Source organism: Capricornis sumatraensis, chromosome 3 (assembly GCF_032405125.1).
Source record: "Capricornis sumatraensis isolate serow.1 chromosome 3, serow.2, whole genome shotgun sequence".
NCBI classification, from domain to species: domain Eukaryota; kingdom Metazoa; phylum Chordata; class Mammalia; order Artiodactyla; family Bovidae; genus Capricornis; species Capricornis sumatraensis.
This window is the reverse complement of record NC_091071.1, coordinates 160,679,391-160,703,829: the sequence shown is the minus strand read 5'-3', so window position 1 is coordinate 160,703,829 and position 24,439 is coordinate 160,679,391. Positions and strand designations below refer to the sequence as shown.

Here is a 24,439-nt window from a genome sequence, read left to right as displayed (position 1 = left end):
TGCCAGCCTGACTTGGCACTTATCTGGAAGCCGCAGAGAGAGAGAAGCTTCCACGTTTGTTAGCGTTGTTGTCCTGACTCAGTTCCTTGGGGTTGTAGGACTGAAGTCCATTTCCTTGCTGAAGTCCACTCTCAGCTTCTGGAAGTTGCACAGTTTCCTGTCATGTGGTCCCTTTGTGCCCCCATGCTGTTAGTTTCCATTACTACTTCTGCACTAACCAAAGAAAACTCTGCTTTCAATGGGTTCATTCAATCAAATTACACACATTAAGTTCACCAGATAGTCTGCCTTTTGACTAACTCAAAAGTAACCGAAGAATCCCTTTTTCCATTTAAGATAACATTTAAGATATGCCCTAATAAGGGCATTAATTGTCTCATCCTATTCATGGTACTGAGGATTAGGCAGAAAATTTGGGGAGCTAATTTAGAATACTGCCTATCATTACCACTGTGCATTTTTTTTTAATGTCTTATTATTATAAAGTATTTCCACATACTCATTATACTTGTTTCTCAACATCCCTGTGAGAAGAGCAGAATGGATATTATCATTCCTTTTATACTGATGAACAAGTAAGGACTCAGAGAGGCTGGTCCATGAGAGTCCTCAGATAGTGATGGCTGAGCCTAGTCCTAGAACCTCACTATTTCTACATATACTTCTCGATAGTTTATCTCTCTCTTAAATTGCCTTGGAGTTACAATCTAGATTTTCTTAAAAGGTGTAACTGCATTTTAATTTTTATTGCCAAAATCTAGCATCTTGAAACATCCTGAGATGAGAGGTCCTTTATTCTCTGGCTCAGGCTTAGGTACACGGTAGTTAGAATAGCATCTCTCTCTCTCTCTCTCTCTCTCTCTCTCTCTCTCTTTCTCTCTGTCTCTGCCTCCCCAGACAATGGTCTTGGCTACTGGAAAAATTGAGAAGACTTCGTTTATTTTCCATACACTCATCCACTTCAGCTCTTTCTGGCCAGTGATTCATGTTTGTGTTTATGCCTAGGACTGCCTACAGTTCTGTCTTCGCTAAATCTAGATACTACCCCATACTTGGCACACCTTTATTTTCAAGGTGATGAGTGGCTCACTGTAATGGTTCACTATAAATTCTCCTCCCACCTTACCATCCAGCCTGCCAGTGCAAAGGGTGCAGTGACAGAGTGCTTCAGTTTTGCCCTCTCCCTCCTGCCACACATAATCCCAAGACCCCCTGCCAGGGGGAGGAGAACAAGGACATTTTTAGCCAGAGTCCTTGGTTTCCTGGAAAAAGGAAAGGCAGGTTGGGTTCTAGTTTTATTCCCCAGCCTCTTTCTGAATAAAAGCATTGCACAGTATATTTTAAATGATTTCTTAATGAAACAGATTTTTATGTTGTTCAGTTGCTCTGTGTCCAGCTCTTTGGGACCCCGTGGAGTGCAGCATGCTAGGCTCCTCCATCTTCTACTCTCTCCCAGAGTTTGCTCACATTCCTGTCCCACTGATTTTTATACAGTCCATTTTGAAGAAACAGTGTAACACTCTATGTGAATATAGGTCTAATAAATTTTTGTTTAGATGAAAGGACAAGGAATATGTCGCTAACACCTTAATTACGTAAATAATGCTTTGACATATTTATTTTTGCCCGGTGATTTTCAGTTATCAAAGGGGATACCTGTCTTTGCTCATAACAATTTTTCTGTAAGAATAAATGTTCCATTAGTATGTCAAGATACATTAAATGATGTTTCACTCCTATTTAGCATTACCTCAAGGGACTTATTTCTAAGTAATATAATTTTAGGGACTGAATCATCTTTTTTTTTTTTCTAAGTCAGTTAAAATTCTCTACAGGTAATGGCTTCTCCATAAAAGGGCACTGCCTGTGCCCAGTTCTGTGACAGAACTGCTGAAATAAAGCCAACCCTTATGTAGAATTTTGATAGCCTGTCTTTTATTTGGAGCCCTCATTCTGGCTGTCTTTTAATTGGTCAGGAAGTTAAGTGGCCATTTTCAGGTGGTATGAAAGAGAGACTGTGGCTTCCCACCCAGGAGGCTGTGTCACTTGAAAGCAGCGGTGTCTCATTAGCTCCCCATCAGCTTGGAAAAGGTGAAAGAAGGGTCTCTGCTAAGTTCAGCAAGCAAAAGGCAAAGGAGAAAAGGGAAGATACAAGCATCTGAACCCTGAGCTCCAAAGAACAGCCAGGAGAGGTAAGAAAGCCGTCCTCAGCGATCAGTGCAAAACAATAGAGGAAAACAACAGAATGGGAAAGACTAGAGCTCTCTTCAAGAAAATCAGAGACACCAGGGGAACACTTCATGCAAAGATGGGCACAGTAAAGGACAGAAATGGTCTGGACCTAACAGAAGCAGAAGATATTAAGAAGAGGTGGCAAGAGTACGCAGAAGAACTATACAAAAGGGATCTTAATGACCCAGATAACCACAAAGGTGTGGTCACTCAACTAGAGCCAGACATCCTGAAGTGAAAAGTCAACTGGACCTTAGAAAGCATCACTATGAACAAAGCTAGTGGAGGTGATGGAATTCCAGCTGAGTTATTTCAAATCCCAAAAGACGATTCTGTGAAAGTGCTGCACTCAATATGTCAGCAAATTTGGAAAACTCAGCAGTGGCCACAGGACTGAAAAGGTCAGTTTTCATTCCAATTCCAAACAAGGGCAATGCCAAAGAATGTTTGAACACCACACAATTGCACTCATCTCATACACTAGCAAAGTAATGCTCAAAATTCTCTAAGCTAGGCTTCAACAGTATGTGAACCAGGAACTTCCAGATGTTCAAGCTGATTTTAGAAAAGGCAGAGAAACCAGAGATCAAATTGTCAACATCTGTTGAATCATAGAAAAGCAAGAGAATTCCAGAAAAACATCTACTTCTGCTTCATTTACTATGCTAAAACCGTTGACTGTATGGATCACAACTGTGGAAAGTTCTGTGGAACTGTGGAAAGTTCTTAAAGAATTGGGAATACCAGACCACCTTACCTGACTCCTGAGAAACCTTTATGCATGTCAAGAAGCAACAGTTAGAACCAGACATGAAACAACAAACTGATTCCAAATTGGGAAAAGAGTATGTCAAGGCTGTATATTGTCACCTCCTTATTTAACTCATAATGCCATCATGAGTAATGGCAGGCTGGATGAAGCACAAGCCAGCATCAAAATTGTGGGGAGAAGTATCAATAACCTCAGATGTGCAGATGACACCACCCTTATGGCAGAAAGCAAAGAAGAACTAAAGAGCCTTTTGATGAAGGTGAAAGTGAAGAGTGAAAACTCCAGCTAAAAACTCAACATTCAAAAAACTAAGATCATGGCATCTGGTCCCATCACTTCCTGGCAAATAGATGGGGAAACAATGGAAACAACAAGAGACTTTATTTTCTTGTGCTCCAAAATCACTGCAGATGATGACTGCAGCCATGATATTAAAAGACACTTACTCCTTGCAATAAAATCTTTGACAAACCAAGACAGAGTATTAAAAAGCAGAGCCAACAAAGGTCTGTCTAGTCAAAGCTATAGTTTTTCCAATAGTCATGTATGGATGTGAGAGTTAGACCATAAAGAAAGCTGAGCACTAAGAATTGATGCTTTTGAACTGTGGTGTTGGAGAAAACTCTTGAGAGTCCCTTGGACTGCCAGAAAATCAAACCAGTCAATCCTAAAGAAAATCAGTCCTGAATATTCATTGGAAGGACTGATGCTGAAGCTGAAACTTCAATACTTTGGCCACCTGATGCTAAGAGCCAAATCCTTGGAAAAGACCCTGATGCTGGGGAAGATTGAAGGCGGGAGGAGAAGGGGACGATAGAGGATGAGTTGGTTGGATGGCATCACTGACCCGATGGACATGAGTTTGAGCAAGTTCCAGGAGATGTCATGATTGAATACAGAAGCATCTCATCTGTCCCACCACTGCTTGTGAACTTGGCCTTGGAGTGGAAGGACACCTAATATCAGCTTACAACTACCTGCAGTCTTATTTCAATTCAAAAGATGAATTCCAAACATTCTGGGTGCCCAATACTGTCACTCCTCTCCAGTAAATGACACCTTTATTCTCAGGCTTTCTCTTTTAGTGTTCCATCTAATTATTAAAATGCTAGGTGCACTTGAACATCATACATTCAGGACATTCATCAAAAGTTTATCGAATATGTACAACATGCCAACATTGTTTGAGGCTCTGGGGACACAGGGAACAAAAGAGGCAAGATGTTCTACCCTCTGGGAGTTCATATTCCAAGTTAGGAAGGGCCCAGGGCAGGGAAAAGGTAAACCAAAGGAGGCTCAGCTTGTAAAGACCAAACTTGAAATGTAATGGGAGCTTATTCTGAATAAGGAAAGATGAGAAACACACTGAAACAGTGCTTTATGCCCTGCAAACCATGAGCCAAATGCAAAGAGTCACCTGGGACACTAACTTACAACTCACATCTTAGGCCCCTTCTTGGAGCTCCCTTTCTAAGAGTGGGGCCTAGATATATGCTTTTTTAACATATTTGTTCAAGTATGATGATTCTGATGAACACTAAAGTTTGAGACTCCCTCCCATAAGAAATGGACTTTCCAGGTCGCTCTAGTGGTGAAGAAGCTACCTGCCAGTGCAAGAAACATTAAGAGATGTGGGTTCGATCCGTGGATGGGGAAGATCCCCTGGAGAAGAGCATAGAAACCCACTGCAGTATTCTTGCCTGGAGAATCCCATGGACAGAGGAGCCTGGAGGGCTCCAGTCCATGGAGTTGCAAAGAGTCAGACATGACTGAGAAACTAACACTTACATAAGAAATATCTTGAAGGAGTGGCAGGATTTGAGGTGGCTTTTAAGTATGCTAAATTCCAGAGGAAAGATTGCTGAAAATCATAGTACTTGAAAATCTAAAATACAGTTTATAAATTTAATTCACAGTGACCTTGACATCAGTTGTAACTGATTTTCTATGAGGCCAGTCATCAGCTCATTCCGGCTCCCCGATTATTGAATTTAAATAGAAGTAAAAGAGCTGGAGAACAATAATACATTGCCTCCACAAAGCAGAACAATTAGTTAATTGATATCCTTTTTAAAAAAAATGGTTCTCATGATTTTTCCCCCTCCATGAATTAAGTCGATTAAATTTAATTGATGTCAAGGTCACTGTGAATTAAATTTATAAACTGTATTTTAGATTTTCTTCCTCATCATTAAGCTCATTTGGGGAATTACATCCTTCTCTTGAGGGCAGTGCATAGAACAGAATGTCCTAAGAGGAAATAGATGTATACGTACCTTCCTAAGAAAGTGGGTGTCAGAAGAAGACTCGCTTCTCCTTTAACGTCTTACTCTTTTCCACAAGCAAAGTAGAGGAAAGAGAATGAGAGGGAAAATACTGATGGTGTTTACTGTCAAGTTAACTTTCCCCAAAATACTACACTTAAAGTCTCAGTTTTGAAAACGCTACATGACAGAGGAAAAATAAAGAATTAAATATTGTCTTAGTCAGCTTGAGCTGCTCTAATAAAATAACACAGGTAGTGGCTTGAACAGCAGACTTTTATTTCTTAGAGTTCTAGAGGCTAGAAAGTGTGAGATCAAAGTGCCAGTAGGTGCATTTCCTGATGAGGGACAGCTTCCTTTCTGTGCTGTCACATGGCAGAGAGCCAGCTCTGGTATCTCTTCATCTTCTCAGAAGGGCATGAATTCCATCCTGGGAGCCCCATCCCCATGACCTGGGGGATGCTCTTATGGCCCAATGCTCGAGCCAATCAAATCAAACTCTTCTCTTGGGATGAACCAGGCTTTGGGGTTTTCTCAAGATCCCTGGGGAGTCCCAGGGTACAGCCAAGGCTGAGAATCTCGACTCCTACAGGCCATAGTTGCGGGAGCAATATAAAGACCAGCTCACTTGTGCCTAATGAAATGGACCGCCTTGGAACAAAAGAAGGTAGCTGCTTACAGAAATCTACGTTGAGTGTTTCCCAAAAAAATCTAAACAATTTGCAACAACTCCAATAGATTCCTTTCGATCCCTGGATCAGGAAAATCTCCTGGAGAAGGAAATGGCAACCGACTTCAGTATTCTTGCCTGGAAAATCCCATGGACAAATGAGACTGAGGGGTTACAGTTCTCAGGGGTCACCTGAGAATATAAAAGGTACCTACCATGAGATACTTTCCTTCAAACAGGTCTACAACATACCATCACAGGATGTAAATTCTTCTAGCTTCCTAAAACGAAACACTTGTTCAAGGAAATGGCAACTATGATGCATAGGAAGGGAAACTAATTGTTATTAATTGTGAAATGATAGAAAATGAAAATTGTTTCTTTTTGTCAGTGCGTTGGAAAGAAAAACTCAGATCCCTGACATCCTAAAGCTGATTAATGAGTCCATAGCGTGGACAGACACAGTGAAAGATATAGGGACAGCTGCTAAATAGAACACAGTTTTTAAAGACTGTAGTAATGAACTGCAAGTGTCCTTTTCTGGTTTATTTACAATCTTAGCTTCATTTTTGTCTAGAATTTTTTTTAAAGAAAGAAAGAAAAGAAAGTGTCAGACCTTCCTTACTCATCAACCCCACCGATGTTTCAAGGTCTTAATGTCTGAGATGAACCCATCACAGACTAAAAGCATGCTCTATTTAGTGGGACCAGATCATTTTTAAAAATCATTTTATTGGGATGTGCTTAGCCGTTCAGTCGTGTCTAACTCTTTGCAACCCCATGGGCTGTAGCCCACCAGGCTCCTCTGTCCATGGGGATTCTCCAGGCAGGAATACTGGAGTGGGTTTCCATTTCCTTTTCCAGTTTATTGGGATATCAACCTGACTTTAGAAGTCATGAGACAGATTCTAGCATGTGGCCATTTCACAAACTACTGACAGAGTATCCTAGTTGGTAGGACATTTTGACAATTTTAGGTCAGTTCACAACAGCCTGTGGTCATCATTCACAGACCACAGTGGGAGACCCTGCTTCAGCAGGCCCAAAATAGATGGAAAGTAGCTAATATTGGAAAGTAGCTAACACCTTCCAGAAAGGTCTGAAGCAGATAGCCTTCTGGGAAGAGTGTAGCCAATATTGACATCTGCTCTGTAATTTTCATTCTCTCTCAAAGCAGTGACTGAGATTAAAGTTGAGAATAAGATGGTGGCCCAGAAAACTAGAGTGTACAGAAAGAAAAAAAGTGCTGAGACTGTTTATATTTCTTTGTACTTTATACTACATCTTTATAAAACATGCTAAAGAAAACACCCTCAAGGGATAAGTCTGGTCTAAGACCACTGAAGACCCAGGAGGAAAATCTTGACAAGAAGTCAATGAATTATTAATATGAGCCTCTCTCAGTGAGACCTCAGAAACTTGATGTTCAAACCTTCTGCACTGGGAGCACCTTTCTCCAGTAAGAACTGGAAAAGTCTGATTAACAAAATCATGCAAAGACATCCTAGCCTTTCTCCCCTTTTTCCTGAGGCTGCATGTTTTTGCCACCTAGTGTAATAGAAAAACATGCATGCCTGTTATCTTTCATACACACCAACATACAAGTAACAGCTCACAAAATTATTTTTATGCAGCTCCATGAATTTACTAATAACCACCTAGAGTATTCCTCTTTCTGACAGTGTTTGTGTTCTGAGCAAAGTCTTAACCTAAAGGATTAAGTTGTCTAAAATTTCAGGAGTCTGACAGACAGAAAGCTCAACAGAATTGTGAGGGATACCGGACAACTAACAGTCTGAAATTCCATCACTGAGCCTGATGGAACTGATTGAAGCCAACCTTCCAGGGCTGTTGTAATGACCAGTGAAGAGGGGTCCCGGCACCCCACCTCCACAGCTTGCACGCCCACTCCCAGTCACAGGTGATGAAACACCTGCCCCGTGACCATCTCTGACTTTGCTCTTTGCCCACTACCGTGGCACCAGTTCAGGCTCTGCCTTTGCTTAGATTCTCAGCCTTGACTCGTTTTTTGGAGTATCCTATCAGTAGGAAATTATTGAGTAAGCAGCCCCAAGATGTGCCTGGTAATTTTTTAATGGTGTATGTGCAAGTGTGTAAAACTCAAGAATGAATATTTAGACAAGGTTCAGCTTCAATGGTTCTGGATGTCACTCCATATTTCAAGTAGTCTTATTGATCATTTTGAATGCATTTGATATATTTGACTCACATTTGGGTGTTCTGCCTTCTGCAGATATTTATTGAGTCCCTAGTAGGTGCAGGCACAAGATATTGAGTTGGGCAAACAGTTCATTCATGTTTTTTCCATAAGATGTTATCAATATTAAGTGATTAAGGACTTCCCTGGTTAACTTTCAGTGGTTAAGAATCCGCCTGCCAATGCAGGGGACATGGGTTCAATCCCTGGTCTGGGAAGATCCCACAGATTGCAGAGCAACTAAGTTGGTACACCGTAACTACTGAGCCTGTACTCTAGAGCCCGTGATCCCCAACAAGAGAAGCTACTGCAATGACAAGCCCTCTCACTACAACAGAGTAGCCCTTGCTCGCTTCAACTAGAGAAAGCCCACGTGCAGCAACAGAAACCTGGTAAAGCCAAAAAAAAAAAAAAAATGTGAGAGGTAGTTCAGATGGTGTCCTTTCCCGGGGAGATTACAGTCTATAATACTGTTGCCATCAGCTTCCCACTGGTCTCCCTTTTTGCATCTTCCTAAAACTCTTTGAGATGATGTTTATGTTTCCATGTATTAAAAGTTAAGCATTTTATTTTCCAGCCTCTTTATTCTGATTAAGCCAACACAAGGCAAATGAGTACAAAAAAGCACTGATTTCTGTAACTGCAGAAGCTGGTGCTGTCACAGCAACTGGAAGAAGAAACATAATTTAATAGTAGCTCTCTGGGAAACAATTTCTCAGTAATTGAAATGAATTAGCAAATTCAAACTGAAGGGGGCGGGGGAAGATCAGAAAAAAAATAGCATTCCACTTTCTGGCTCATCTTCAAAGTCTGAGCAAATGTGAAATGAGCAGGGCAAAGAAATTCTAGAAGGAAACACTGAAGAAATAGTAACTAAAGCACATCTCTCATCTTTTTAAGAAATAGATTTTTCTTCCTCAATAAATGAGACTAGAGTCCCAGCCTTTCCTTTATCCCAATGTTCCAAATAAATATTAGTGTCTTGTTATCCTACCTTGAAGAAGGAAATGGCAACCCGCTCCAGTTTTCTTGCCTGGAAAATCCCGTGGAGAGAGGAGCCTGGCAGGCTACAGTCCATAGGGTTGCAAAGAGTCGAACACGACTGCAGTGACTTAGCATATTCTCCTACCACCAAAAGGCATGGGGTACTGTAGCAAAAAGAGCTCTGGGCTGCAGTGTCAGAAGACCATGCATCCTGGGACTTCCCTGGTGGTTCAGTGGTTAAGACTACACTTTCCAATGTGGGTTCCGTCTCTGGTCAAGACCCCACATAGCTTGTGATCAAAAAGACAAAATGTAGACAACAGAAGCAATATTATGACAAATTTGATAAAGACTTTTAAAATGATCTACATTAAAAAATGAAGACCATCTTACTGCCAACTTTTCATCTCACAAACCCACAATATTTCATCTTTAAACGCCTGCTTTGCAGGGTTGTTGATGGAATTAAATGAGATTACATGCTTGAAAGGTACTTCCTACAGATTTTGGTTAATAGTTGTTACTTTTCTTTATACGTATCTGACTAAGCAGTTTGAGAGGACTTCATGCTGAGCTTTAGGCTACAGTTTCATGAAGGGGACCATCTGTAATGACTTTCCCATCTTCCAGTGCTCCAACTCAACCTGCAGTCAGACACTTTCTAAGTTCTGGCCAATTGAAAATGATACCATTAGCCAGGTGATGAGTCTAGGATGTTTCCTCAATCTTTCCTTTTCCTGTTCCAATGGAAAGACAGTGTCTCTTGAGGAGGGAACTTTTCAAAGTGGAATGAGGAACCAGTAAGTAAAACTACCCAAAAGTTTGTTGTTCAGTCGCTAAAGTCATGCCCTATTCTTTGCGAGCCCATGGACTGCAGCACGCTAGGCTTTCCTTTCATTCACTGTCTCCTGGAGTTTGCTCAGATTCATATTCACTAAGTCAATGATGATATCTAACCATCTCATCCTCTGTCGCCCCCTTCTCCTGTCCTCAGGCTTTCCCAGCATCAGGGTCTTTTCCGATGAGTTGGCTTTTCACATCAGGTGGCCGAAGTATTGTCCTGGAGCTTCAACATCAGTCCTTCCAATGAATATTAAGAGTTTATTTCCTTTAGGATTCACTGGTTTGATCTCCTTGCGGTTCAAGGGACTCTCAAGAATCTTCTCCAGCACCAAAAATTTTAATACAATTTATTTGGCCTAAATGGTACATCCTATGAAAGGTTGTGTATGACACTGACAGAAGGGACTGGGAACCATGCTATACAGAACCATTAGACAGAGTCTAACCCAGAGAAAGGTGGATCTGAGGGAACTCTTCAAATACCTAAAAGATAAGATGTTGAAAGAAGAATTCCATGTAGACTCTCAAAATTGGTGGATGGCAACTGCTGTGAGGAAAACCTCAGTTCAGTTGAAAGAACCCTCTAATAATCTGGACTGTCTACAAAGAAAGTAGACTGCCCTGAAATATAGTTCCCTGCCACTAGAGGTATTCAAAAATAGCCTGGAGAGCCATTGGCTCTGGTAGAATGGTTGAATGAGATGACTTTGAGGATCCTCTGTGATATGTGAGTCCTGACTCTCTGCTTTTCTCTAGTTTCTAGATGTCGTGCGGCTGGTCCATCAGAAGTCCTGGAAGGTGGGGGATATCTTCCATGCGGTGGTTCAGTACTGCAAGATACACGAGGAGCGGAGGGATGGGACCCCAAGTCTCTTTGACTGGCTCTTGGAACTGGGATAAGGCAGCAAGTCTCCTGCAGAGTATCCCTTTCCTTCTTTCCAGCTTAGATTACAGTGGTTTGCTCTAAATGCTCTAAACTTTCTCAAAACATCACATCACATTAACAGAGCCAGGAAAGAATCTGCTCCTCAAGTCTGCTGCACATGGAATAAATCTGAGGGAAAGCAAAATATAGGTCTGTACAAATCAACACAACCTGTAGGTGAGTTTAAAAGAGCTTGTGTTAGAATGGCTGGAGAAACAGAAATTGTGATGGGCCTGAATGGAAAACTTAGGGCTAGGCCTAAACTCCAGGAAGTTGCACTTGCATATTTTTAATAACATAAAATGTCATGTAATATCTCCAATTATGTGAATCAAGTGGAAACAACATCACTGGTCAAAATCATTTTATAAACTCTGCTGTAATCTTTATTTTACTTTTTTGAGCAGATTAAAGGGTCTATCAGCCCAGGTAAATATTTAAGATACAGGTGAGAATTTTCCAAAATTTTAATATAAAAGCTTTTCAGTTTTAGACCATTATCAGTGGATATTAACAGAGATGCAAGGATATATCAGTGTTGCCTATAGAGGTGAGTTCATTTGTTCACTCTAGCCCACTGATAAATATTTCATATCTCCCCAGCAATGTCTTGAGTTCCCAGCTAATCAAAAGACTCTTGGTGTTCAGCTGAGAGAGAGAAAAGTGGAAGATTGTTTTATTTCCATCTGTTTATTACATGAGTGACATGGTTACAGAACTCTTACTCTATGGGAAAGCTTTCCTACTAAAGAGAGTCTTTGGAGAGAAAATCTGCTTGTATATAAAATTATATAAAATATAAACTTTGATTTTTATTGTAAATTATGAAGAGACTATCATAAATAATATATCAAGTTAGCCTTAGAGGTTCATAAAATATGAAGAGATTATTAAGTTGTATATTGACACTTGAGCCCTATGATTTCATTATAAACACATTGGTACCCGTATGGCAGACCTGCTAGTCAGATGACATTTATAATGATGGATGCAGGGTTTGACATTTCCAGATAGGATCATATACTTCCTAATTTAAGGATACTGGGATTTAATTTCTGAAAAAGAAAATATTGTCACATTGAAGTATTTTAAAAACAGAGATTTACTTTTTTGAAAGATAAACGTATTTAACTTCTCCCTAATAGGTCTTTTTCCCCTTTAGCTAAAATGAGCTAGACTGGCTTTTATTTTCTTGAATCAAAGAAGTGTTTATTAAAGATTTCCTGAAATACTATGCTTTTACCCTATTTTTAAGATTGTCAAGTAATTTTAAATGTGAACAAAGTCCCACACCATTGATGCCAGCTTTCTGTGTCATCCACGTTGACAAGAAATTGACATTTCTTGAAATGTCAAAAAAAAACTTTATTGGAAGTCATCCTCCCTACCACCCACCCCCAGAATCCTTTCCAGGACTCATTAGGCATTTACTATAGAAAAATAGTCCAAATTTGGGTTATATATTTAATTGACATGTTATACAAATACCAAACTTGAACATTTATCCATCCTCTCAAAGTGAAAGTTCTTTGTGATACTAGATGGAAAAGGATATGTTTACTTTTTAAACAACCCCAGAAGATTGTAATATTGTGTGTAGACTTTTGTTGTGCTTGAATGTTTACTTATCCTACAAAGCACAAATACTGAATTATAACCATGTGATGAAATATATGTTGTATCTAAAGTTGCAAACTAGTCAATAAATTTTTGTTGCCAACTGGTTGATCATTTTTTTCTCCCAGAGCTTAAGTGCCTCATAGGAAAAGTAGTCACAGTGTGATTGGATGAAGGTAGATTTATCTCTTATACAACTTCACTGTCCCACTTTCAAGTTCTGAATAAGCAGATATTCTTTGACTGAGTTGTTGGGATCAGGAGTATTTACATAAACCTGCACTTCTCAGGCTTAGCACCGCTGTCAGGTAAGCCTGGATAATTCTTTGTTGGGGGGGCGGGGACACTGTCCTTCATGTTGTTGGATGTTTAGTAGCGCCCCTTCTCCCAACTTCTACCTACAGATGTCGGTGACTATCTACCCCCAGTTATGACAACCGAAAAAGTAGATCCTGGGGGGCAAAATCACCATTGGTTGAGGATCTTTGGTGTAAATAATGCCTTGAAAAGGCAGAGCCGGAGGCTGTAGGAGGCATTAGGGTAAAGGAGGGCCCTGTATAGCCCCTAGTCTGGAGAACCCCAGTAGGAACCTGAGAAACAGGCTTTGGGAAGATCCCCTGGAGAAGGGAAAGGCTACCCATTCCAGTGGTCTGGCCTGGAGGATTCCATGGGGTCGCAAAGAGTTGGACAAGACTGAGTGACTTTCACTTTCACTTTCACCACACCCTCCCAGGACTGACTGGGCTGTGGCCTTTACAAAAAGTCTCGGCGATAAGAGAGAGAGGCACAAGGCAACCAGGCATCTCCAGACCTGGGACTAAACCAACCTAGAAGCAAGTAAGCTAGAGGTAAATGTTCAGTTTTAGAGACAAATGGACTGGTGCTCTTTGAACTCATTAGGATTTATTGTGATGCAGATATATAGCAAAGGAAAAAAAAAGATTATTTAGTTAATTAAAAATAAGGATAACATATCTACTATTCTCAACAGTTTTGTTAGTTGACATTCTTATGATGATTTTCCAAAAGTGGAAAGGTAAAATATAGAGAACCTAAATGATCTGTACAATGCTTAAAAACAATGAGGGGCAAAAGTGGGGTCTGATAAAACTGAAAGAGGTGAGCTAATTTTTTCCAGCTCCCACAACTATGAAGAATTTGAGCACAAGCAGTCTGACTGCAAATCTTAATCACTGTACCATATTCTGGCTGTGAGCATGTGCTATTTACTTGAGTAAATGAAATAAGATCTAAAATTTTTTAAAACAAAACCTGTTTTCCTAATACCTGTATGAAACCTGAAAAGATTGTATAGAAATAGCTAGACAGTTGTATCAAGATTTTAATTACAGTCTGATGTTTTCCAACTGCAAAGCCATATTTAGTAAAAATTTATAATGCATCTCTTACAATCAAAATTATTTCATTGAGGTTAATTTATGTATGAGACAGCGTGTGTGTGTGTGCTGACTATTCAGATATTTAGACTAATGAAACAAAACATTTCCTTATTCTATAAGTTAATTATGTTTGAAAAAAACACTCACGATGAACACCAGCCCACATAAATAAAAACATATTCAACCTCAAAAATTATTAGATTTATAGAAAGAAAGTATTGAGATGCCTGAGCATTTTATTTTATTCACTAATAAAGAGGCTTGGATATGCTTATGTAAAGAATTCTCCATCTACCAGAGGACAATGTCAAATAAAAATAAACTCTAGGCATTAGTAAGGAATGACTTTATTTGAACGGATTACTACAAGAAGGGGAAAAGGACTGTTTCAATGGGAAGGAAGGGGGACTCTTTCTATTGCAAAGTAAGAATGCTCCAACTGTGAGATCTACAAGTGTTCTGGGCCAAAAAAGAAGTTTTATTCAGAGAGAAAAGGACTAGAAAGAGCCAGGTGTGGAGAATGAGACTAGCCAGTGCAGGTGTCATGATGGGGAGTAGATGAGAGAATGCTTTATGCTGGGCTCAGCCTATTCTCAGGAGGGATTCTTTAAGGAGACACTATCTACTGGATCCTGCCAATAAGGATGGATCAAAGTTAAGAAGCCTGGAGAAAGTCGAGAAACTTAACTAAAGTTTGGTTAACAAGTATATTCCTCTAGTTGATCAGTGGGTACAAACAGTTCAGCTAATGATTTTTGAGACCAAGAATGGAAATTTAGAGGGTCCTTGTGAACAAGGGGGCTTCCATGGGTCCAAGACTCAGAGCTCAGCTCCTAGGAGCCAGTCAAGGGCAAGACCTGAAATCAGACCTCTTTTAGGAAGAGGTATGTGTGAGTACCAAGGCCTTCTAGGTTAACCATCTCAGTCTGCCATCTAGCATGATAAGTTGAATATCTATGTCTCCATCACTGATTGTAAGCTTCCTGAGGATGGAGCCATCCTTAACTCCTGTATGGACGTGCTCATCATCTCTAGCACAATGCCTTGTCCATGGTAGATGTTGAATTGAACTGATAAAGCTAAAGGACCTTGGATAATTGAGGCTCTGGTTTACATCTAGTGATGGTCAACCATTTATTTGAGAAATACAATTTTACTCTAAAGTTCTCCTTAGTTTTCCAGAGACCTGCCATATTAAATGTCTCAAGACTTTGTATAAAATTACTTTTTTACTTACATAAGTGAAACTTTCTAAAAATATTTGCCTTTTATTTTAGTTGCATTAGATCATTCAGTCACAGAAAGGAGGTCTTCATGGTACTGGGATGAATTTAAGTGATATCCAGGACATTATCAGCAAGACTTAGAGGCCAGTTGGGTGCAGATTAGGTCTGAACAAGATGGACAAAGGGGAGAATCATTTGATTCTCCCTTCCTATCAGTAAAGATTTTCTGTGCTCAAACAAATGAACAAAATGCTAATCCACTGCTACTGATGTAAGAATCCTTTGACCACCTAAGTTTTTCTTTTCCTGAAATAATCCTCTCAAAAATACCCTTGCAAAGCCCCATATCCAGTTTCACTTCTTCTCAGTTTCATATCTCCTTCCCATTTCTTCCACTTTTGAACTTAAAAACAGCCTTTCATTAAAACTTATCAATGTTGACTTAAAAAAATGCATGTGAAAGTTGGGAGTCAAGTTTTATTTGGGGGCAAAATGAGGACTATAGCCTGGGGATAGCACCTCAGATAGCTCTGAGAAACTGCTCCAAAGAATTAGAAAGAAAGGTCAGTATTACATGTGATTTTGGTGAAGGGGGAATACATGCAATCAAGTGCATATTTTTGCAGATTTCTGCTCATCAGAAGGAGCAATTGTCACCATGATTTCGGTGCTTTTCTATATATGAAGAGCTGTAAGAATTGAGCTCATAAAATCAGCTCCTAACCATATCCGAAGACTTGTTATGCCAGTTTTTCCCAAAACACAGTAGTGCCTTATTTTTGCTCTCCAACCTGAACTCCTTTCAGGGGGTGTTGAAAATCAGCAACTGCAACAGCACATGATTTAATCCTTGTAGAGGAAGATGGCAAGTGCTAATGGCAAGCGCCAATTTGTAGTTGACATCAACAATTATTTGTTTGCCTTTGGGAGATTCCCTCTGCGTTGTTGAATTCTGTCCCATCTGCCACTTTACTCTCTGCTCTGCCTGTTTCTGGTCCAGAATGTAGCAAGGACTCCAGATTCTACCATGATGCTCTGAGCACCACAAAACCCAGGTGCAAAGATTGTTTCACAGCAGATTGTGTTGTGTCTGGGCTGAACACCTGGTCCAAACACTTATACACATGCAACATTTTTCTCTCTTATCATGTCACAAACAGTAGCATGTGGCACAGATAAAGTAGGAGCAAGCACTGTTTTCCTTTTGGCAATTTCCAATCAAATTGCCATTTGTTAAGATAGAATAAAGATGGATGCTACCAGGAGAGCCTCTAGTTTCCAGCGCACTGGATTCTCCTCCATTGTCACACGTTCCATCTGTGAAGGTTACTCTTGCCGACTGTTTCAAACAACAGGACAGTTATTTTACACCTAGCAACATTTTCAGTGAAAGAGACAGTGGACCACATATTGGCTTTTTTGTGAAACTCATAGAAATATCTAATAAAGCTTCATCAGATTAGTTCACTTATTTCCTTCTTTCCTCATGTTTGCCATCAGGATCTCCTTCTAAAATTTAAGGGCAAAGATACAGTAGAAAAATCAATAACTTAAATCCCAGCTGTGTGTACCCTCCAGCACAGGACTGAATGTTTCTGAAACATTTTGTTTTGTTTTTTAACATAACAAATAAAGGATGCAGACAAGGCAATATATGAGAACAGTTCAAACTAGAACATTCTGCAGCTTGCTGTTTGGCAGAGAGAATGTAAAGGTAAAGATGATACCAACACTTGTGTGGAATTCAGTGTCTCAGGAAAATAATCCGTGGTTCCAAAAGAGGTATCCATTCAGCTCCAAGAACTTCTAGTTTCTCTTCAAATCCTAGGGATTAAGGGCCTGATGCTACTCCCCCAATCATGCCATGAGAATCTGTTCTTTGATCTGAGTGAGTGTGACTCTTGACTGAGTCAGATTGAGTGAGTCTGACTCTTGCGACCCCGGTGGACTCTAGCCCATCAGGCTCCTCTGTTCATGGGATTCTCCAGGCAAGAACGCTAGAGTGGGTTGCCATACTCTCCTATAGTGCATCTTCCCAACCCAGGAATCGAACCTACACGTCTTATGTCTGCTTCACTGACAGGCAGGTTCTCTACCATTAGTGCCACTTAGAAAGCCCCTCATTAGGGCTTCCCTGATAGCTCAGTTGGTAAAGAATCTGCCTGCAATGCAGGAGACCCTGGTCTGATTCCAGGGTTGAGAAGAGTATTCTTGGGCTTCCCTTGTGGCTCAGCTGGTAAAGAATCCATCTGCAATGCAGGAGACCTGGGTTCAGTTCCTGGGTTGGGAAGATCCCATGAAGAAGGAAAAGGCTACCCAAGTATTCTGGCCTGGAAAATTCCAGGTACTGTATAGTCCATGGGGTCGCAAAGAGCCTGACACAGCTGAGCAACCATCACTTTCATTTTCTTTCCTTCATCCAGGTTTGTTGAAAAACAATGACCACAGTTTTAACCACCTGCCACTCAAAGTAGATGAAATGTATTACTTGTCATTAAAAATGCACCAATTGCAATGGTTAAGACAGTAAATTCCATGTTTTTCACCATAATAAAAAACACCGTTCAAAAATGCATCAGTTAAAATAGAACTCCTATACACAGCTCTGAAAAAACAAGAAGTCATAACTACTTATGCTGGAGAAGAAAACAGGCAACCCAGTCCAATATTCTTGCCTGGAGAACCCCCATGGACAGAGGAGCCTGGCAGGCTACAGCCTATGGGGTTGCAAGAGTCAGACATGACTAAACCACTACCACCAACTTCTTGGGCCCATAATAGCCTGTTGCATGTGTGTGTAATAGGTTGTTTCAGTCATGTCTGACTCTTTCTGAACCTTTGGAATGTAGCCAGCCAGGCTCCCTTGTCCAGGCCAGAATACTGAAGTGGGTTGCCATGCCTTCTTCCAGGGCATCTTCCCAATTCAGGGATGAAACCTGAGTCTCCTATGTCTCCCTCATTGGTGGGCGGGTTCTTTACCTCTAGCACCACCTGGGAAGTCCATAAGAGCCTGTTAGTATCTGACTAAACATTTTTCAATATTCCATCACAGGACTTCCTAGGCCCAGAATCCAACTAGTATTCAACTCACAGGAAAGAAAGCCAAGAAAAGAAACCTGGCAGAATGTCTGGTGTTCTCAGATGTATGGACGCCAAGGGAGAAGGGCTGGGGTGAATGGGAGATTGGGATTGACATATATATATACTATTGATAGCATGTATAAAGTAGGTGACGAATGAGAGCTGACAGTAGAGCACACGGAACTCTACTTAACGCTCTGTATTGGCCTAAATGAGAAAGGAATCCAAAAAAGAGGGGAGATAAATCAGGAGCTTGGAGTTAACATATAGACACTACTGTATATAAAATAGGAAAGCAACAAGGTCCTGCTGTATAGCACAGAGAACTATACTCAGTATCTTGTAATAACCTATAATGGAAAAGAATCTAAAAAAGAATATATAGGGAATTTCCTGGCAGTCCAGGGGTCGGGACTGCTATCTCGCCACTGACAACAAAGGTTCGATCCCTGGTTGGGGAACTAAAATCCCACAATTTGTACAGTGTGGTCAAAATTTTTTTAATTAAATTATTTAATGTAATTTTAAAAAGAATATACATATATATGTGTATAACTTAATCACTTTTCTGTACACCTGAAACTATGCTTGTTAAGTCACTTGTCATGTCCGACTCTGCAACCCTATGGAAAACAGCCCACCAGGCTCCTTTGTCCATGGGATTGAACAGGCAAGAATACTGGAGTGGACTGCCATTTCCTCCTTCAGGGAATCTTCCCAACCAGAACACTGTAAATCAATTATGTTTCAATAAAAATTTAAACATTTTCTTTAATTTTTAAAAAGAACAGAAATCTGCAAGAGCCAATACGTCTTTATTCTTTGGGTATTTTTTCCTCTCACCCCCACGTTTCTCAGATTGTATATTTTCCCACTTTCAGCTAAGATCCCGATACATTCTCTCCTGACATTTTCTGAACTATCTCTAACTCTTGCTGCCCCATCCTCATCAGGTTGTATATTTCTTTGCCCTGCAGGAATGCATGGGTTGATGGCTCCTTGAGTACACTGTTGTCTGAGGTTTGGAACCTCATCTTTTAGAATGTCAAGGGCAATACTGTCATCATCAGAATTCCTCTGGCTAAAGAATAAGTAACATTTAAAAATAAATGAGTTTCATCCTGGGAGAAAATTAATTTTCCATACTCAGCATTAGAGGTTTGGGCAAGCCCTTGAGTTGGAAGATGGTGACATCTGCTAGCATCTAACTGAAGTTCGAGCCTCGTCAACTTCTGATGATTCTGAAAACAGAGGACAGCCCTGGTATGAAGCTTCCTAGTGTTAATTCACCAACACTTTACTAATGACCACACCCTCTGTGCTCCTCGTTCAGATCCATATAAGTCTTCGGAGTATGGAAAAAAAAATATGGCTCCAGTTTTGCAGGTGAAAAAGTAGAGATTCAGGGGTCAAAGAGAACTTAATCAAGGTTTCAAAGAATAATAAGAAAAATAACTGGCAACTAAGATTTACTGAGCATTTGATCCATGAACCAGACACATGTGAAGTGTTCTACATGTATTAACTTATTTAATCCCCCCAGCAGCCCTCTGAATTAATAAAGTATTGTTATTATCATTTCATTATTGAAGAATCTGGAACATGGCAAGAAGTAGCTTGCTTATAATCACAGACCTAGAAACGGGTAGAGCAGGATTTACCCCCAGACAGATCAGAGCCTGCACTCTGCACTTCTGCTGCAAGGTTTTTAAATTAGTATAACTTAGAGGAATGAGAAGTGAGCCAGGTTAAAGGAGGTACAAGGCAGACAGGAGAAGAAGCAGTCACAAACCACAAATCACCCTTATTGGTTCAATCACATCTTTTCTCAGCTACCGTCATGCTCCCCAAATAGAGAGAATAGATGAACAGAACTCTGTGTTACTTACTTGACATTGACAGCAGTTAAGGCTGGGAAAGTGGAGATGATGACTAAAAGTTTGGGTTAATTCTTTAGAGCTGTGGTCCCCAACCTTTTTTGGCACCAGGGACTGGTTTTGTGGAAAACAATTTTCTACAGACGAGGGGATTGGGGGTGGTTTCACGATGATTCTCATGAGTGCTCAACCTAGACCCCTCACTTGCATAATTCACAGTAGGGTTCGCACTATTATGAGAATCTAATGTCACTGCTGATCTGACAGGAGGCAGAGCTTAGGCAAGTGATGAGGAGTAACTGTAAATATAGACAGAGCTCCCCTTGGTCACCTGCCACTCACCTTCTGCTGTGTGGCCTGCTTCCTTAGACCAGGGACCAGTACCAGTTCATGGTCTTGGGACTGGGGACTCCTTATTTAGAATATCTCCATGCAAAGAGACCATACTTCTAGATTATTCATATAACCTCCCTCCAGATAAACACTTCACTTAACTGCAAAATGTAAAGATGCCCTCAACCTGGATAAACACCAGGTTATAAGAGGTTTCCCAAAGGTTTAAATTCACAATAAAATTTTCTTTTTAAATCATCAAAAAGAAAAAAAATAAGTGTTTGGCTCCTCTCATAATGCTTCTAAAAATATTTTTAAAATATTAAGTGATAGGTCATTTTTTAAAATGTTATATGAAACATTCACAACCGATAATGACATACCTTTCATCTATTCAAAATAAGTTAGTGAACTAAAGAGTAGAATTGTTCTACAAAGCACAAAGGAAGTGAGTGCCAGCCAAATATTCAGCATGGGGAGAATGAATATCACAGAGACACATTGGGAGATGAATTTTTAATTCTGTTTTTAGAGCGTGACTCCGGAAGATAGCAAGAAAAAAGAAAACAAATTAAAAGAAGAGTGTTTTCAAAGAAACAAATGCCAAGGCTGACTCATGATGGATCTGGGAGTTAGAACAACCGTTCTGAAGGCCAGTTAATGGGGAGAAGAGTGAGGATGATTAACTGACCAGGGCACACAGGCCTTTGGTCAGCAATTACCCGCTGGAAGTGATACACCCGGCTTTCCTTTATTGGCATGAGTGACTCCCACTGACTGTGAGGAATGGAGAGATCCTTGACATGGAGCAGCCCACAGGAAACGGGCCAGGGCAACTGGGTCATCACCAAATGGAGGCAGATGATTATCACATATGGTGGCCCCACGCAGTGGAGAGTTTTGGTGGCCTAGTCAGCAGCATCTCCCTCCTTCTTACCTGATGATGTGAAGGAATTCAGGTTCCTCCACATAACCCATATAATATAGGAGAAACGAATTCCATCTCAAAGCGTGGATGGATACAGGCTAGACTAAGCCCATTGGAGCCAGTCTTCCCTTGTTAGAATCCTTATCAGATCAGGAGTAAATTTGGGACCTAAATCTCCCAAGCCAAAGGGAAGAAATTATATAGAAGATTTTATGTATCTTTCTCCAGCTCTTGAGAAAAAGTGAACAGAAAAGTATTTCTCTGGCTACTTCTGGAAGTAAACTGCAAATGTTTATTAAACGACCTGAATTACATGAGGCAAACAAAACATGATGCATTTTTTTAAGTTCCTCCAACTACTGGGCCAACTGTGTTCTGTCAAATATATATTTGCAATCCTATGATAAATCTAGGGCAGATCCCATAGTTTCTGTTCTCTTTCATTACTAAACTCCCCAGCCAGTCTAATCCAATTTGTAGCCTGGCTCTGGTGTGTGATTTAAAGTTCTTATTTCCTTCTGCTAAGCACCAGCTAGGCTTCAGCCTAAGGAGCTTGAATTTGGAAAAGGGACAGTGTCTGCTGTTTTTTTCTTCTTCCTCCCCAACCTTTCCTGGTTCCATCCTTGTCAGCGTTAGGCAGTGGGGAAAGGAAAGGAAGCAGGACAGACGTTTCTCATTTTATCTGGAAGTTGAACTGCAATTCTCTGTTGAATGTGATTGCTTCTTTTGTTAATGTCGCCCCACTGGTGACGCACTTCTTGGAGCAGGAACGCAAATATCTGCTCTCCCCACGGGATACATGTGTTTTAGAAGGCCTTGTTGAATCGTGGTGAACATATTTTTCTGAATAGAAGACACAAGTACTTGACTCCAGTCAGAATGGCCATCATCAAAAAATTCACAAACAATAAACACTGGAGAAGGTGTGGAGAGAAAGGAACCCTTCTGCACTGCTGGTGGGAATACGAATTGGTAGAGCCACTACTGAGAACAGTTTCGATATTGCTTTAAAAACTAAAAATAAAACTACTGTGTGCTACATGTGCTAAGTCACTTCAGTTCAGTTCAATTAAGTTCAGTCGCTCAGCCGTGTCTGACTCTTTGCGACCCCATGAATCGCAGCACGCCGAGCCTCCCTGTCCATCACCAACTCCCGGAGTTTATCCAAACTCATGTCCATTGAGTCGTGATGCCATCCAGCCTTCTCATCCCCTGTCCTCCCCTTCTCCTCCTGCCCTCAATCCCTCCCAGCATGATGCTGGGAGTCTTTTCCAATGAGTCAACTCTTTGCATGAGGTGGCCAAAGTATTGGAGTTTCAGCTTCAGCATCAGCTTCATCCGTCCTTCTGATGAACACCCAGGACTGATCTCCTTTAGGATGGACTGGTTGGATCTCCTTGCAGTCCAAGGGACTCTCAAGAGTCTTCTCCAACACCACAGTTCAAAAGTGTCAATTCTTTGACCCTCAGCTTTCTTCACAGTCAAACTCTCACATCCATACATGACTACTGGAAAAACCATAGCCTTGACTAGATGGACATTTGTTGGCAAAGTAATGTCTCTGCTTTTGAATATGCTATCTAGTTTGGTCATAACTTTCCTTCCAAGGAGTAAGCGTCTTTTCCTTTCATGGCTGCAGTCACCATCTGCAGTGATTTTGGAGCCCAGAAAAATACAGTCTGACACTGTTTTTACTGTTTCCCCATCTATTTCCCATGAAGTGATGGGACTGGATGCCATGATCTTCATTTCTGAATGTTGAGCTTTAAGCCAACTTTTTCACTCTCCTCTTTCACTTTCATCAAGAGACTTTTTAGTTCCTCTTCACTTTCTGCCACAAGGGTGGTGTCATCTGCATATCTGAGGTTATTGATATTTCTCTCGGCAATCTTGATTCCAGCTTGTGCTCTTCCAGCCCAGCATTTCTCATGATGTACTCTGCATAGAAGTTAAATAAGCAGGGTGACAATATACAGCCTTGACGTACTCCTTTTCCTGTTTGGAACCAGTCTGTTGTTCCATGTTCAGTTCTAACTATTGCTTCCTGACCTGCATACAGGTTTCTCAAGAGGCAGGTCAGGTGGTCTGGTATTTCCCATCTCTTTCAGAGTTTTCCAGTTTGTTGTGATCCACCCAGTCAAAGGCTTTGGCATAGTCAATAAAGCAGAAATAGATGTTTTTCTGGAACTCTCTTGCTTTTTCCACGACCCAGCGGATGTTGGCAATTTGATCTCTGGTTCCTCTGCCTTTCCTAAAACCAGCTTGAACATCTGGAAGTTCATGGTTCATGTATTGCTAGACAGAGTACCTGATGAACTATGGACGGAGGTTCATGACATTGTACAGGAGACAGGGATCAAGACCATCCCCATGGAAAAGAAATGCAAAAAAAGCAAAATGGCTATCAGAGAAGGCCTTACAAATAGCTGTTAAAAGAAGAGAAGCAAAAAGCAAAGGAGAAAAGGAGAGATATAAGCATCTGAATGCAGAGTTCCAAAGAATAGCAAGGAGAGATAAGAAAGCCTTCCTCAGCTATCAGTGCAAAGAAATAGAGGAAAACAACAGAATGGGAAAGGCTAGCGATCTCTTCAAGAAAATTAGAGATACCAAGGGAACATTTCATGCAAAGATGGGCTTGATAAAGGACAGAAATGGTATGGACCTAACAGAAGCAGAAGTTGCTTCAGCCATGTCCATCTCTGTGCCACCCGTCCATGGCGATTCTCCAGGCAAGAATACTGGAGTGGGTTACCATGCCCTCCTCCAAGGCATCTTCCCTGGAGGGAAGCTATCATATGACCCGACAGTCCCACTTTTGGGTATATATCAGGAGAAAAGTACGATCTGAAAGGACACAGTCTCCCCAGTCGTCATTGCAACACTGTTTACAATAGCCAAGATATGGAAGCTGTGTAAATGTCCATCAACAGAATAATATATAAAGAAGCTGTGGTACATCTATACAGTGGACTATTGCTCAGCCTTAACAACAAATGCAATAACGCCATTTGCAGCCTCATGAATGGACCTAGAGATTGTCATACTGAGTGAAGTAAGTCAGACAAGAAG

The 24,439-nt window shown here is 40.7% G+C and overlaps 1 protein-coding gene across 1 annotated transcript in view; it reads left to right on the top strand.

Annotated features, from left to right (window-relative positions):
• SPHKAP (SPHK1 interactor, AKAP domain containing) overlaps positions 1-10,883 on the top strand; it is a 195,990-nt gene extending 185,107 nt beyond the window's left edge. The window contains exon 12 of the mRNA XM_068968496.1: positions 10,740-10,883. Coding sequence (XP_068824597.1) covers positions 10,740-10,883 — 144 coding nt within the window. The remainder of the gene's footprint in view (positions 1-10,739) is intronic.
• Positions 10,884-24,439: the final 13,556 nt, after the last annotated feature.